Source organism: Wasmannia auropunctata, unplaced genomic scaffold (assembly GCF_000956235.1).
Source record: "Wasmannia auropunctata unplaced genomic scaffold, wasmannia.A_1.0 LD336074.1, whole genome shotgun sequence".
Taxonomy (NCBI): Eukaryota; Metazoa; Arthropoda; class Insecta; order Hymenoptera; family Formicidae; genus Wasmannia; species Wasmannia auropunctata.
In genome coordinates, this window is record NW_012026816.1 from 2,091,176 (window position 1) to 2,109,053 (window position 17,878).

General features: G+C 43.7%; 1 protein-coding gene across 1 annotated transcript; it reads left to right on the top strand.

The window, feature by feature from the left end:
* Nucleotides 1-1,078: 1,078 nt before the first annotated feature.
* Nucleotides 1,079-9,883, top strand: LOC105449633. Its single transcript, XM_011688936.1, has one exon. The coding sequence runs from the start codon at nt 2,607-2,609 to the stop codon at nt 4,290-4,292; it is 1,686 nt and encodes a 561-aa protein (XP_011687238.1). The 5' UTR covers nt 1,079-2,606; the 3' UTR covers nt 4,293-9,883.
* The last annotated feature ends 7,995 nt before the right edge of the window (nt 9,884-17,878 follow it).

The window sequence follows — 17,878 nt, forward strand, 5'->3', positions numbered from 1 at the left end:
TACCTACGCAATCTTTGACCTATAAAGGGCAACGTGCACACCGCACGCCGCCAGGTGTACGATTCCACGGATTTCTATAATAAATAACAAATATGAAGATATGCATGCTATGAAAGTATATTGCTCGTTTTCAATTAAAAATACAATATTTGAGATACAAACTCGATTAAAATTTTTTTAGGTCAATACTCCGTATTGACTAGTTTAATTTTAATTTGTAACGCTAGATCTCTTTTGATGATTCAAGAACTTATAGTTTTTAATAATTTTATTTTATGACGTCTTATTTAATATCTTTTTTTTATAAGTATTGATGGAAATTTAAAATGATTCCGAGCCTTTTTATCCAACAGTGGAACCGGTTGATAGGCAATTCGCAGCTTGATTCAGGATCATATAGACTGTTTTTTTCACACGGAATTGTACAATTGTGATCATTGACAATGTTTTAATATTAATGATGGCTGAAAATGAGGCCGAAACGTCTCTACAGCTTATGTATTATTTTAAAGATTATAATTTATGATGTGATTCTACATCTGAATTATCATTACAATTTGCGCATCATTTATCGCGCTGACTCCTTTCAACCCTTTCTATTTGCTATAACTATTTGATTAAAATTTATATTACAATCTAATTTCCGCATCTGCATCCGTAACTGTAAATTTACGTCGTCTGACATTTAAAATTGACGGCGTTGAAGAGTCAACTCTCTCGCGACATCCTGGCGCGGTACGGGATTCCTGCGTGCTAAAATGTCACATCTCTCGAGTCAAGGTACTAACTAGTATTAATAGCAAAACAGCGCGTTGCATCATGTGCAGAAAAGAGGAAGCGCCATTAACGTTTTCACATAAAATCGAACCGTGGAATGTCCATTTTCCTCGGCATAATTCCCGTCCTATGAACGGCGGCGCGTTCGCCACCAAGGAGGTAGGGTACGGCGACAGGATCGGAGTCCAGGGAGTGACCCGACGATGAAAAGCGCAAAGGAGGAGAGTGGGAGAGTGTCTGGTAGTGAAGCGGAGTGGGACCCAGTCACGAAGTCTCACGCCTTCCACCAGTTCTCAGTCCGAAGACGAACGTACTGGTAGCTAGTGGTTCGCCGCTCCGCTCCGAGACCATCCGTGCGCGTGTGTGCGTGTGGCGTGGTTGGTGTGTGTGCGCGAGCGTAGAACGGCACCAAGAGCGGCTCCTCCGCAACGTCGATGTGTCAGTGTCGATCTTGAGGCTCGTACCAGCTTCGCCGTTCTTTTTCGAGCCATCGGCCGTCTTCGCTCGCGAAAGGTCGTCGATCGCTCCGGGTAGCATCGAGTCGGTGATCGAACAAGAGCAGCATCCGCCATTTTCGCCATCTCCGTGCGTGAGGGGCCCAATGAGGCCCACCGGTGCTGGTACAGTGATTCGCGCGGCCGACGCCTGCGGCCGCGCCTCTGGATTCCTGCACAGACATCAGCACACGGCTTGCAGGAATAGTCGTTAAATTTTCACCACCGGGTATCGCCGGGCCGTTTTTTTTCGCTCGTCGTTCTCCACGGTTCTCCAAAGGGTGTCCACGACAGCCCCTAGGCCGCGAGTGTACTATGTGCTGAGTGTGCGTATATACATGTGACAGCGGCTACACGTGGAGGTGCGTCAGTGAGGGACAACGACGACGACGGCTACGCCACTGCGCCGCATACCAGCGAGGGCCTCAGGTCTGGGTACCAGAGAAGGGGGTTTAGAGAAGCCTAGAGAGAACTGAAAGGAAGCGACAGAGACGGAGCACGGGAAGGGGCCGCGATAGAGGGAAGAGGCACGAAGGGAAAGAAAGCGACGGGGAAGAGACGGAGACAGCGAAGGAAAAAAGAGAAAGAGAGAGAGAGAGACACAGAGGGCAAAGCGGGACCCGATACTGTCGGAGGGGGATTTACAAGAAGGCGGCCATAATGGCCTGACGCGATCTCGAGCGAGCGGCTACAGCTGCTGCGAAATATCCGCGCCGCCGAGTTCCTCTCGCCGTTGCTGCGCGCACGTATTTTGCAACGCCGCGCTGCGACGACGTGTACGCGCCCGCTTGTCCGCCTGTCTTTGGAAAGCAGCGACTGCGTAATCGACTGCGAGTGCTACCGGGCGGAGTCTCGTTGTAGCGTAATCGCTCAATGAGCTCCTGAGTCACATCCGCAGCTCTATGTTGCGCGTGGGAAACAATTCGCCGGCTAATAATTAAGGTTCCCAAGAATCGTATCGCTGAGTATCGCTGTCGCCGATCGGGAAGATCGACGCTTCAAGATCGATGCGTGGGACTTACGTACCACGCATCGAAATCTCCGAACAGTTTCTCCGTTTAGAACAATTCTGAACCACTTTTGAGTGTTGTTCCTACATGACAATACGCGACTAAGACGCCGCGTACAATTTTTTTTTTATTGAAAGTAATTATTTAATAAAATTATTTGTAACCGAATTAAACGAATGTCTCTTTACGTTCTACAACTAGCAACTGGATTATCAAAGATAATTTTCTCATTATCAATCGCATTCGCGTAATTTTCAAATTGTGTCGAGATCGAAGTCGATTAAATCTGTCTGATTGATAAGTTAATTGAGCCAAATCAAAAAAAATGAGGGGAGCTAATCAAGATACGGCGACACCGTATTGTCGCTGCAGAGTACTCTATTTGGGTAGCTCAGTACCTCATGCGAGCAAGGAGGGACTCCTGGGCGTTCAGGAGCCTTTGAGAGAACTCTATCCCGAGCAGGGTGCGTTGGGTGCGCGCGGAATCGACTCTTGGCTAAGCGTTTGGAGCAACGGTTTACTTTTGGAGAATGTTGACGAACATCGCAAAAAGATCACACGGTTCTTCCCTATCGAGGCGCTTCATTATTGCGCCGCGGTTAGACACGTCAAAGGTGGAAACGGCGATACGTCCAATACGCGTTTCCTGCCACTGGACTCACCGTTCGCGCGGACGCCCAGCGCGAATCATCCACCCCTGTTCGCCGCGGTGCTGCGAAGAACAACCGGCATTAAAGTTCTCGAGTGTCACGCGTTCATCTGCAAACGGGACATGGCGGCCAACGCCCTGGTAAGGTGTTGCTTTCACGCTTATGCCGACAGCAGCTACGCGAAAGGCCTGGAGCCATCGTCGGCGACGACGAACGGAGTCGCGACGAGTCATCAGTCGAACAACAGTCTCTACCACACTCTGGGCGGCTCGAGCACCACTCTGGACAGTCCTCAACCGACCCGTTTGGACACAGCATCGACCGACGACGTCAGTTTGTACAACGGCGATGAAAATCATAAGGTTTGGGCCAGGGGTCGCGACGAAGTCGACGGTCTTTACCAAGAACAGGGCACCCTGCGAAGCACGAAGGGATCTAGACCGCGCCAGTTGATCGCCCCACCGCCGCCACCACCACCGCCACCCCCTCCCGCCCAACCGTTGTTGCTGGAGGAATCCTCTTCCGCACGACGGAAAGCCAATAAGAAACTCAAGAAGATGAAGACTCGTTCGTTGCATGAGGACGCGTTGCAACAACAACAGCAACAACAGCTCCTTCATCATCAATTGCATCAAGGCGTATACGCCAATGGCCACGGACACCACACTCTGGGTCATCCTATCAGGCAGCAACACTATCATCATCATCCGCTACCACCCAGCAGCCGATCCGTCGCTGGCACTTTGGCTAGACCGGCGCCGGTGCTTTTGGTACCAGCAGCCACCCTACCGCGAAAGAGTCACCATCATCCGCGTTTAAGGCCCATCCCGGCGGCGACACCAATAGTCCCAGTCTACGCTCCCTTACCAGTGGTACCGCCGACCGCGGCACCGGCGGCGGCCATTTATCCAGCCACATACGGTACCGCCGGAAACAGAGGCAGAAGACACATAGAGGCGGATAACTCCACCTTGAGCACATCCAGGAGATTAGCCGCCTCTCATGCGGACCTCACCGCGCCGGAAGTCGCTCGACAGGCGGATAGTCCGGAAAACGAGTCCCGCTTCGGTACCGGCATATACCGACGGAAGGGTCATCTGAACGAGAGAGCCTTTTCTTACAGCATTCGGGCGGAACATCGTAGCAGGAGTCACGGCAGTCTGGCCTCCTTAGGCTTCAGCGCGCAAAACGGCAACGCGTTGCCGAAGGAGGAGAAAAAGGATCGCGAGATCGCCCAGCTGGTTGCCGGATTGAATCTCAACGACGGACCAGAACGGATGCAGGCTCCGAATTCGAGAGGTGGATATCATCATCATCAACAGCAGCAGATTCAACCGTTGCCCAGGCCGAGACCCCGTTAAAATCGCTTCTTGAGAAGCTGGTCACTTGCAGTGTCATGCTGTCTGAAGCTTTTTAGGTGATCCAGAGCGATTTCTGGATATTCTTTTCATAGAAGAAAATACTTTAAAGGGAGCGAAGCATTTTTAGTTAAATAGACGTATTCACTTTCTTTATCAGATATCTTGGTCATAAATTCAAATACTAATGTCCCTCACTAGATTAGAATGCTAACAGATATCGCGTGTTCGAATGTCAATCCGGCTGCCAACGATAAAGTTATAATGAATAATTAATAACTATTGTTCGACCGATAGAAATTCTTCGGTGCAATCCTCTATTCTTTTAGCAGTGATGTTACTGCTAGACAATTGTTCGAAATGAATCTTACTTTTTCCGGTCGATCGCGTTGATGCAATAGCGACTTTTGTCTGGGTTAACAAACATCTTTTTGCAGCTTGCTTCACCAAGCGTGACATCGGCGCTACAGTTACGAGCGATTTCACGTTCCGTCGTCATGTCACGTGGAAAAAGATTGGCATTGCAAAACGTTGCAATTCCGACTCTCCGCAAGTTTTGCCATAACGGTATTATACAGCAGCAGGTGTATTTTAAATTACCTTTTCTTAATTACTTCGGTGACAAAATATAATTCATATTCATATTTTTATGACAAAAGTATATTTTCATGATGATAATCATGAATACGATTATCTATCAAAATTCCTGTATAAAAGCATTTTATTGAATCAGATTAAACGCATTCCATATGTGTGAAAATGGAAAATCAGCGAAACATTATAGATTACAATGATGACATAACGTCTCGAGAAACGCAACGACCTTTCTGTTGCAGAACAAACTAATTAGACAGTAATTATTGTCGGCCTAGGGAAGGAGACAGTTCTACTGTCTAAGCTCATTAGATGAATGCGCAAGGCATGGAGGAAAAAGAGACTGCTATATGTATTTTCTCTGTGAAAATAAGTTGAAAGATTTATGAATAGATTAGCAAAGATATTTCAATGTCGCCGGCATTAAAGATTATTTCTTCGGATACTTGAACACGTACTTTAAATATCAGAATCTCAATGGGTTCTTAATATCTTCTTTTCATATAATTAAATAAAGTATCTTATTTGAAAAAAAAATTCTTATAGTACTTTAACGAGATATAAATTAATTGACTGCACGCATAACATCTGTGTGCGATTTATGTAACTCGTGGATTAAAAAGCAAGATGGTGTGTTACATAAATAACAGGTAAAAAAAAAGTCTGGTCGGAAATCTCAATATTTGTATTCCCGAGAAAAATACGCGAGTCACGTATATTATGTTGACCGAGAAAAGTGTCCTTGCTTATGACATTTTGCGCGCTTGTTGAAGTTTTATCATAGCACATTTAGCACTGATGTCGTAAGCAAAAGCTTAAGCGCAAAAGGAATTGCGGTCTCGTTCGATGTTGGAACGTATGTTTTTCTGTACCCGAAAGGTCTTCAAAAGTCACGCATAAATATACATACCATACGATTATCGCATTATTGAAAAAAAAGTTATTTTATTATTGCCGAGGAAAAGATTATTCGCGATATTTTCATAGTTGAAAGAAATCATTTTGCGAGAATGTATTTTTAAGGACACAAGAGAATGACACACACACCGCACATTATAAAAGATGTTAATTTCCATAGATGATATGTGCAAATGTCCGATTAAAAATACTTAACGCATCAAGATGCTTTTGCGTAGACGTCAGTGCTGGTGATGATCATGGCGGAGATCTTGATCACGCAGTCACTATAATTAACACTTTCGCTTTACTTCATTGTGATGCAGTTACGTAAACGAATCTCGATGTGTCGCCTGCGAATTCGCGAAACTCGCCTAAATTTTGTAAATTTCAATTCTGCCAGTTTTAAATGTCGCTCGAGGTAAATAAAAATATACGACAAAGATCCTGAATGATTCATGTACGTATTAATATTCAGTGATTAGTGATCGGGAACTGTTGTAAGAACAATTATCCGTCATTACGCAACTGGGACGTAGCATTCAAATGCCGCGGAGACGTGCGTTTCTCTTTCGATCGGCACGTCATCGAGCGCGACGATTACGAGCGATAAAAAAAAATGGTTCGCCTTTCGCCACAAATTTCTCCGTGCGGTATAATGATGGGTGTTACGCAGAAAAATGTCGACGAAGGAAATACGAATGAGGAAAAAATAATTCGACATTTGTAACTTCATTTACGTGGATATCAAAAATGTGGATAAAAAATTTTATTTAAAATATTACATAATATGGAAATTTCAATAATATTTATGAAAATTTATTTAACGTGCGTGGAATGACAAACGTAATCTTATGTATATCAATTTTGCACTCTCAACACGAGTCTTACATAATTGCCATGTTTTTCGATCGTATTCAAATTAATATTCGAATGGGATCAAATTGGAAAATAATATGCAAAGCGATTCGATGTGTAGATTCGGAATTATAAGCAGCAAAGTTTTTATATATACATATTATACATACATAGTGTTTATAGAAGCTGACATCTCTGCTTAATCGACGCGTGACTTCGAGCAGAAAGTTGCGGCGACACGTAGGCATCGTTGTTAATGCGTCACCGCGTGACTTGTTCACGGCGGAAGTATTATGCAAATCAGGAAACGACAGGTAGTGTCTTTTTCTCCGAAACGATCCTTCCCTCGCCGATGAAAGAGAGCCGCAAATCATATCGCCAATATGCATATTTAGAGATTAAATTCCGCCGGATTAAATTCTCTCTCCAGTCGATCAATTATCTGATTATAAAAAAAGAAAAAAGAAAAAACATTTAGGTGCAAACGCAACATATGTACAAAAAAAAACGAATTCCACGCCATTGATTATTATCGCTCACCGTTATGCATGCATGGATGCACACTTTATTAGTCACTGACTATCGTTATCACGTTATTTTCACGCCAAGGCTGCAACGCGGTCGTATAATTTCCCCTTTTTTTATCTTTTTTTTACCGTGCTCTTTCCAGACATTCGATCGAAACTTCGCGACGTCTGATAAAGTAAAAATGTACATTGATTAGTTATATATTGCTGCAGCTACTGTAGTATGTTGCTGAAGTAGAAAGTGAGTGTAAAATATTTATGAGAGCGAACCGCACCACGAAAGTGTGCAGGTGTGTACGTACACAGGTATATCTACATACGTATGTATTTACCAAATAAGCCAGTCAAAGCTAATTAAGCGAGTATGCCATTAAGTCGCGCAGAAACGTCGGGGAGTGTCTTTGATTCTGATTCTGACGCGCGCGCAACAGAGACACGACGAGGATTATTTGTGTCTGCAATTGGAAAAGGTTTTTGCGTGGCACGAAATTCATTCATATCGAAACGTTATGTATTTCAGCAAAACGGTCTTGGCTGATAGAAAATTCAGACTTTTATCGAAATCTTTTAAACAACGAAGACTTCGAATTTCGAATGCCGGGGCATCACGGTTGTTCGGACACGAGATGCGTTATTTCACTTACGGTGCATTATATGCACTATGCACGCGAACCTTTCCGTCGCCGGCCACATTCCGTTCTCCCGTGTAATTTTCAGGGTTAACCGCCAACCGTCGTACGCGATACTCTAGTTTCAGGATTGCAACAAACAACCGGTGGAATGCAAATTACCTTGATTGGTAGCTCAAGTGGAGCGCGTTCTTTCTCTCTTCTCCGGTTAATAAAAGAGCTTTTTGGCGGGGTTTATTATTTCCAAGCGAGTCGCGAAAGCTGGATATAAAATCTCAGACATTCTCCAGGAAAGTCTGCGCTCTGAATGCTTTACATGTACGAGAGAAAAATTACTAAATTATTAGACCATAACGAATTTCCCCAAAAAAATGGAAAGGAAATGTGCGGTGTCGGTGAAAAGTGTTAAGCGATGTTCGGCACGAGAGGAAAAGTTTTATTTTGTGAAAAGGAGAAAATGCGATAGTAAAAGATTCTTCAGATTCTCTTCTCTTTCATCGATGTTATACAGAAAATGTAATTATTATTGGAGTTTTCAAAGAGAAGGAAGTGCTACAGGAATCTTGTGTTTTTTCTCCTTTTTCAAATAGGAAGGAAAGTCTGGTTTCGAAATTTCGAACATTTTCCCGAGCTGGAGTACTTCCACGCTCGTCTTATTTTTCTAGCGTTTTCTCGCTAGGATGCGCAGCCATTGTACTTGAATATGTAGGATAATGCAATGTCATGTGAGACGCGGCTCTAGCGATTTACAATTTGCAATTATAACGCATAATTATAGAATGTAAACGGCGCTATCTAGTATAAATGCTACGAGAGAGCGGGGTACAGTTACAGCAGACCGACATTGTAACTGTAAATCTCCTTGTCGATTTAATCGCTCTGTACGTTCGGACAATCATTTATCGTCTTCCATTCGATTCCCTCTTTTTTTGCGTACGTTAGTATGCCAAATATATTAACTCGATGTAACGACTATACTAACCGCGTAACGAACGATATATTAAAACTTATCCGTGTTTACCGTGCGGTAAATGACCAGCCGACACCGAAGACCGGCTTAGAAATCACAACGAAAGTCACGATACAGATTAAGAAATGATAACATTGTCCACGGTCCGGCCGTAAATAATGATTTTGTTTCTTACTCTGCGTTATTTTCTACTCGTTATTTTCCGTCCATTCGCATTGTTGTTCGCAATTCTATGTATATACGACTTCGTCGTGTCTAGGCTTTAAAACAATACGCGCGTGACGAAGCCACGTTACCAGTCGATCGCGTAAGGGGACACGCATAGCGGTACAGGCGCGTGTCCGAGAATAGTGCCTCAACTCCTCTCCTTCCCTCTTACCCGCCCTTCCGCCGATGTTGGTAGCCGGTGCGCGAGTACAACAACCGCCGGAAGAGCGGTGCAAGATGAAGGGGACGAAACGCAGGAATGCGCTAATGGCATCCGGATGCCGGTGCACTACTCCACGACCTTGCAGCTCTACGCAGTGAAATGAGAAACTGCATAGCTGCTTCGTGCGGTAAGGCACAGGTCGCCACTTCATTGTATGACAATCAATAGTACCATAAATTAATGTATGTGCATGCGCGTATGTGTTATATATGTATATGTGAGAGTGTGAGTGTGTGTGAGTGCGTATGTGCGATTGGACGCGATAGTTTATTTAAAGGCGATTGCGTCGTACGTAAGACGCAATCATTGTCATTAATTATTAACCCTCGCGTCTGAGACGAGCACTGATAGGAATGTGCCATCGAGAATGCGAAAGAAGACTCATTACGTTTATAACTGCATATATATATTATATATATATAGATATATAGATAACATACGGTACGCACACGCGGAACGCGGCGAATGGCGAGGAATGAGGATGGAGTTATCTCTCAGCGGAGAGAAAATGCGAAGATACCCGACGTTGCGCAAGCCGCGCTTTTCCTTCACGACGAAAGTGCGTTGCCGATCAAACTTCCGCGTGTACGTACACACGTAGGCTAATGTCATAAATAGAGAAGTAATATGTGAATATAATGTACACGCGTCTTGTCGCAACAAATAAATATCATTAACTAAAAAAAAAAGAAACATCGTAAACCAATAAAATATCCTTAATTATAAATCCTTACATCTCGGTCTGCGGTGCAGGGCATACTTTTGAAAACGAAGAACAAGATCGTCGAGATTATTTAACAAAATTAACAATCCGGAAATACTTACGCTATACATATATGCTACTCTTTTTATTTTGATATAAATAATTAGTAAAAATAAATAAATATTACGATACTTGTAATACGAGTTGAATGAAAAAGCAATATCAAAGAAGCACGATGATGAGACTGCAACGTGAGAACGCAACTCGTTTCACTCTACCAAGGAACTTCGCGACTCGGTATTTCCTTATGAATTTTAATATCGGGCAGGGTGCTGCACCCGATGGCCTTCACAGATCGTTGATTAGCGGAGTCGACCTTAACATTCACAAATTCCTGCGATAACGTAACGTAGGCCGCGCGAGCTAAAAGCTCGAATTACAGTTAGATGGTGATTCCGCGATTTACAGTTACGCCGCGTACGCTCGTATACGGGCGTACAGGCATGAAGAAAATCGGGTCAGAGACGAAATTAGTTTTTAATAATCCCGTTCAGGCCGGCGTCGAGCGCTTCGATTCACCCCCGCCGAAAGGATTATTGCACTCTAACATCTCGTGCAAAATTAATTCCTAACGGTGCAGATGGCGATATAACGGACGGGATCGTTTACCGCGCAAAGCGGTCGGCGTAATACTTGCATATGCACGTCAATTACAACAACCGATTGCTATTTCTAATACCTGCACCTGCCGAGCTGCGTATATACTCCTTATACGTACGTTTTTTTTTTCTTTATTTTAATATACGACATGAGAGAGATGTTAACGCGCGTGCAGCAATGTATCTTCTGCAGTAATCGGATAACTCAGCAAGATCTGTCTCTAAAAAAAAGCATTAGCGAGGTATAATATATAATCTTTTTATTGCATTCACTTTATACGATTCGTGCAAAGTCCATTTGCTGTTCAAGCGTCCGTTAGCTATCCTCGTGGACTCACTCTTCTTCATTTCTCTTTGTCTCGACCGATGACAATAGGTCCATCAGAACGTTCCTTTTCGAAGGAAGCAGACTGTGTAATTGCATCACGCACATTTTACGGCGACTGTGGCCACGAATCTAAAGTACGAGCAACGCGCGGACAGTAGAGGGTCGCGCGTCGGGGTGCATCGGCGAGGAAAATAAGGGGGAAAATGATCTAAAGTAGGGGAAGTCGAAAATGTATGGGTTAACGGGTAGAAAAAAGTACCGTCGATCATTAAGGCGGTCGCATGATGATGACATGGCGAATGAATCAATACACCAGCTGCGTCCGAAATAATGTCTCATGATCCTGTTTCGAATAGCCCGAGACCTGATTTACTTTCTACGAAGAAGAAATATCTTGTGACGCTCGCCGATAGATGTCGGCGGCTGCACCGCTCAGAGATGGTATATTTGGCGATTTTAATGAGTGGTACCGCAAGCACGATCCACGGCCGACCGTCTTGGACGCGATTATTTCTTTTTATCGAATTTTAGAGGAATGGATAATAAAAATATTTTATTCGAAATTTTTTACAATATTTCTCAAATAAACACAATTTTTCATATTTATTTTTTATACTTTGAAATTTTTATAAAAGAATTTGTATATATAGAATCACGCAGCTGTTTTAATAAAAAAATGCTTCCAATTTAACGCTTTCAAAACGCGCATGCTTTCATCTGCTTTCCAACAACGGATGGAAAGAATCATTTCCGGTTGCGAATGTTTTTTAAATGTAATTTCGATGTATTATAATGCGGTAACGAGCAATTGTGAATTATGGGAGGTTCCGCAATTAGCTAATGGAGAAACGGCATTTAAACACGGAACTCGGTGTCCGGGAGATCCGAGGCGACAGCTGCAAAGCCTGTCTGCGTGACAAATCGATAGTCGCCAATACTTCCGCCTGTGGGACGAATCCTTCCAAGTGATTTTAAAACCTTTCACGCACGCAATCACATACCGTGGAGACTTCCGCCGATTTTGTGTTAAAATGAAAAATAAAAGGACATTATAATACCGTGACTGATCGAACGCAATTTATTAGTTAGCAACACTTACTCGATAAAAAGTCAGGCCGCACATTGATAATATCTTCTTCCTCGATTCAGAAATCAAAACTCTCTTAACAAATGCTTCTTGTTAAATATTTAATCGATTCGCGACGTGCATGTTCATGCATATGTGTAACGAGAAATAAGACCCATTCGACGGACAGATATGGAACGGATCAACAACTGGATTGATGAACTGAACCCCGCGAAAATAGCGGTGCAACGGTGCACTGCAGTGGCACGCCGCCTAATCGGTGGTATCCGGCTCAAGTGCAGCATTCGCGTGATTTTCAAAGGATGAGAACACAACAGATGCGGGATTGCCTTCGTGAAGAATTGGCAGAGTCGCTATAGCGCCTCCCGCTAAGGCAAAAACGTTCTATGGCTACGGGGCACATGCCACCTGCCGTTGACCGAGCGATACCTACGAGACTGTAGGCCGTAATCGCGCAATACATAAAACCGGCGGTTATTATGCTGACTTTATCTATAACGGGTCTCTCCATCGATCCTGGACGGAAACATCCATCGCGCTGTTTACTCCGCGAGTTTTTTTCTCTAAATCAGCTCGCGCCGCGAGCCTCTCCTTAAGGGGGTCTTTTACTTTAAAGGCCTTTTTTTTCGTCGTTTTTTTAGGATTTTTTTTTAGGAATCATGAAAACATACTATATCGGGACTTTTATATCATATTTATTAACATTGGAAGTATGTTTGATAATTTTTTCAAAATAAAATATCGACAAGAATGCGTTGTACAGAGCGATAATGGCATGTATCTAAAAAAAAAAGTTGTCGGATGGCGCCCATGATTGCAGTTCACCAGTTAATCTGAAACAAAAAAACAAAATAGCATTTTAATCTATGAATGTGTGGCTATCTTCGGTACCAAAAACTAACGAAAATATTGAAAATTGTATATTTTCGTTAGTTTTTGGTACCGAAGATAGCCACACATTCATAGATTAAAATGCTATTTTGTTTTTTTGTTTCAGATTAACTGGTGAACTGCAATCATGGGCGCCATCCGACAACTTTTTTTTTAGATACATGTCATTATCGCTCTGTACAACGCATTCTTGTCGATATTTTATTTTGAAAAAATTATCAAACATACTTCCAATGTTAATAAATATGATATAAAAGTCCCGATATAGTATGTTTTCATGATTCCTAAAAAAAAATCCTAAAAAACGACGAAAAAAAAGGCCTTCAAGTAGAAGACCTCTTTAAGACTAACGCGCAAACAATTAGGCATATACAATTGTTAAATATATATAACAGCCTTAACAGTTATTTCTATGTTTTATTAATGATATTCATACAATTAACCCACTAAGCACAGATCTCTCTGTTGCGACGATTAACACAGAAAAATACGCCTCGCATTTAAAGAGCGCCGCAATCATCGATGGGCGAGTGCTTTAGCCTACAATTTTCTAAATGCACGTAAAACAAAGATAATGCACGGTTTAAGCGCATATAATAAATGTATGTATGATATCGTTGAAGGTCGACTTTCTCGCCATTAGTTAAAAGTTAATGTCAGCAATGTGCTCCACGGGCGTTGCGGCGTCTAACAATACGCAAATGAAAGTAAATTGTAACCAGAAATTACGCGGCACGGTCACTTTACCCGATTCGCTCGCGATTGTGTCAATTATTTTTCTCCACGGAAACTTGCTGTTGCCAACTTACAAACTTACCGTTTTCTTTCGGCATTTATATTTCGGCACTTAATACCGTTACGTTAACACGGCTGAGCTAATTTGGAAAGCAGTGTAAATCAGATTGTGGCTTATGCAACAAATTTTGCTAGTTGGAAGAATCTGATGATTTTTTTTCAGTTGTTACTTTTTTCAGTCGTTCGCTCGAAGGGACGGCAATTCCAAATCTCGGAAACGGTGGAAAAAGAAGGAAACTGGTTCAATAGACGTGAACGGTAACACCGCAGCCGGACGTACGTGTTGTCGCGGAATTGTAAGACGGAGCGAGACGGAGACGGCGGCGGCACGAGAGCGTTCGACGTGGAAGTGGAATAGACGGAGAGGGAACGCCAGGGAGCCCGCATAGTTGGAATAACAGTACTCTCACATTGGTGCGGCCATCCGGTGAGCACCGTCGAAGCGCGGTACCGTTACCGGTTACGACGTTAACCGCGGCGAGCGCGCACCGGCTTCCAATGCCGGCGGTAATCAGAAGATCGAGACGATGCCATACGGTCCACCCGGCTGCTCATCGATTTGATTGCAAATCTCCTTCTCTCTCGCTCTTCCGCTCTCTCGGGACGGAACCCTCTCCCGCCGTTTGCCTTACCTTACCGGTCCTCTTGGCATCATGCGACCTAACCCGTCTCGCGAAACCAGTCGGATATCGGTCAACCAAAGTACACGCGATATGTACGCATTGTACACATAAATTGCCGACCTTTTTTTATGGTTTATCTTACAGATTTTTTTATCTTATTTATCTTAAAATTTATCGCTAATTTGAGAATTTTCTTATCACTTGCCTTAGAATGAAAAAGAGGAAATATATGCACAAGAGCATTTAAAATGCTGTCTTATATTGTGAACGCAACTAAATAAAGACAAAATAAAATAACAATTTGCAAACGGAGAATGTGTGGTCAATTAGAATAGAATTTCAATATTAGAAATATTAAAAAAATTGCAAACAGATGCTGATGGACGAAGAGGGAAATACATTCCCGATACAACTGTATTATTATATCCTTATTAACTAATTTCAGTTTAATTACTCCGAAATGAATCAAGATACCTAAATGAATCAGATACCTCCTTAAAACAGGCGGGCAAAAATTTCTCCGTGAAGCCTCACCTCTTTAGATAATAGCGGACGTAATGGCGAGGGAAGAAAGCGTCTTATCCGGCAAAAGTGCAATATCGTGGGCGTGCCAGTCGAGTTTATCAGCGCGATATCATTAGTGCGAGATTTCCGGACGTTCAACGAGAGAGTTAGCCGGTAGCTCGCGACGGCCGAGAGCGCACCGGGAGAAGGCCTCGCTCGCCTTTCTCTCTCTCCCTCTTTTTCTCTGTCTTTCTTTCTCTCTCCGCCGATCTTCATCCCTCTCCTCCTGTTCGTTCCGCGGCGCGGAGGCGCCGACTCACTAGCTAGAGGAACTCGGGCCTCTTCTGCGGAACATCCCCGGCAGTTTCACGTCGACGGCCATCCGGATCGACTCGCCGCGGCCAAGGTCGGCGGACGCAAGGAAGAGAGGAGCCTTCGTCGAAGGTCATCCGAGGGAGATGGATCGGCGCAAGGGAACGATCGTGAGTGAGGCTCGTCGTGGTGCGACATGCTCTCGCGAATGACCCTCCCGGTTTGCCAATTAGATTCGTGATTGATTTTTGTATTCGACAGTGATATGACAGTGCGTGAGTTGATCGAACGGTCGAGACCCGTGCCAAGAGCGGCGACGCCGAAATCGGATGGTTGAGTTTCATCTCGGAGCACACGTGACGATTGGCAAGGAGCAAACAGGTATATTTGGGCGATTAGCCTTGTCGACGTTGTGACGTAAATGCGCCAAGTTTTTCACAGAAAAAGAAATAAATCTTATTGTCACTCTAAATATCTGAGTAGTACGACACGTGACAGAACTTTGTGGATATGTAAATCTTAATTTCAATTTGATAATTAGGTGCGATAATTAAATCATTACGCGCGACGAAACACGATTGTAGGACTCGCTCTTCGATTAAAATTTGACCGTCAATATTTTATCCGTCGACAGCCGCTGCAGTATATGCGTATCGAGTAAATCTCCTGATCGATAAAATCTCCTGACGCGCTCGATAATTACTGAGTTTCTAAAATTCCCGGAACCGACCTTTTTAAAACCGCTAAGAAAATGATCCATCGGCGATCGAAGCGACGATGTATCGAGATGTGTGTCTCGCGCGCATGTGATTATCGGCCGGTTCGATATCCATTAAAGCAGATGCAGGCGGGAAACGAGCCGTGAACCTGGTAATTGCAAGTTGAACGACGCACACGCATCAAAGTCGAGCGCGTATATTATATCGACCAGCTCTCGTCTACAACGCACTGACACGTGATGCTGTAATCTGTTCACCGACCTTAATACCGTTGCCTTAAACACATCGCGGACGCTTCGACAGTTATGAAAACAAGGAGTCGCTCTCGGGAAAAACGGATGCATGGACGCGTAGGTATCTCGTCGGCGGACGAGCGTCGCGCGGATGCGGATCAAACGATCGGTTCGCAGATCGATTTTATTTTCCCGCGATTTCCTCGTCCACGCTTGCGAATCTTCTCCTGCAACGTTTTCGCTCGCGAATCTCGCAGCCCCGCGCGGCGCGCTAGAGGCCATTAATTTTTCGAACGTCATCCTCAACTCAAATGCGTAGCCATAGACAGTTAATAACGTCAATCAGGTAGATTCGTGCTGCTGCGGTGATTACGGTAGCGTGCAAACCGAAAACTGGGTCACCGGCATCAAGAAGCTCACCGGCGGTGATTATTCAGGGCCGGCTTCAGGCGATGAGCAAGGAGGCAGTCTTCTCGCGAGCGATCTCACGACATAATGAGTGGCATCACACACGTTTTATGCCGTATAAAGCGAAAATTGAGTGTCAGGAGCTATTTGCGATGAGTAGAGCGCGGAGAGAAAACTTCCGTTTCGATTAAATAGCAAGGTGTGCACGCGGCTACAAAAGCGGCCCTGTTAATTACCCTGATGCCACTGATGATTATCGTGACGCAGCCTCTGCTCTTTCTCGAAATGCCATTGGCCCCTCGGTCAACCGTAGCGAATCGTAATTACAGCGCTGTTTGGCAAAACGATTCCGTCGTGTAACGATCAGCGCGAGCGGTCAGCGCGTGAGGTCGGCATGCGTTCAGGTTCACGAGAGGGGCACGGGTTGACAGTTATTCCAGATTGCGTGCGTAATACCTAGGCCCCGAGACTCGACATTGACACCTTTCGGCTGCCGGCCGGGCTAGGTTGCCGGCACATCCAGCTGGTCCATAACTGTAAAGCCTAACTGTGAGCATTCTATAGACATCGCGCGACAGCTAGCTCGTAACAGACGGGAGACTGACATTGAATCTTCATCGCAAAAGTATATCCTTCTAGTGATATAAAATTTGTAATTTGAAATTTTTTAATAGCTTTATAAAATGTTAATTTTCAATTTAAATACATTTAATTTATAAAAAACGTTAATTACACACACATTGTATTAAATGTTAATTTAATTTTAACTGAATTTATTAAAGTTTTTAGTTTAAAAAAATGTAGTTTTAATCATGAGAGATTTGTGACAAAACATAATCGAACAATAATCGATTATGTCCTTCTCGATTAAGAAGAAATCATTTTAGAAACTATAATAAATTTTTTGCGAATTCGTTGAAACTTCGCACTTGGACGACAGCACCGTTTTCTCGAAAGTTATTAAAAAAGCAGCGCGCGTACCACGTTAATGAAGAAATGCGTACAGTTTCAACAATTGGTGAAATCCGTAGCAGCAGATAAACACGCAATTTTTCTATATATGTATATATATATATATATATATATATATATATAAAATGTGTGTGTATATTCCAGTGGATAACAGTTTTTACGATTTCTAGTTTACGGGACAATGACCTTGATATCGATTCAAGGCAAAGGAGCAAAGTACTCTTTATTACTCTAATTTACGCTTATATGCATAGTAAAACCCTCATCGTTTAATACGTTGACCGGTACGCCGAGTTAGGTAGCGTTTGCATAATCGCGACATCATCGTGCAAGAAAATTCAAATCGCCAGTGCCGCGGTCAACCGTTTTATCCGTCACGCATCGACGATCGCGAGCTCATTGTCCGCATTTTCCTTTTGTCCTGATCTCTGATCACTTTTACCGTTGTCG

Coding starts and splice junctions, on each gene's coding strand:
- LOC105449633 (XM_011688936.1), top strand. CDS start 2,607: ATGAGGGGAGCTAATCAAGATACGGCGACACCGTATTGTCGCTGCAGA.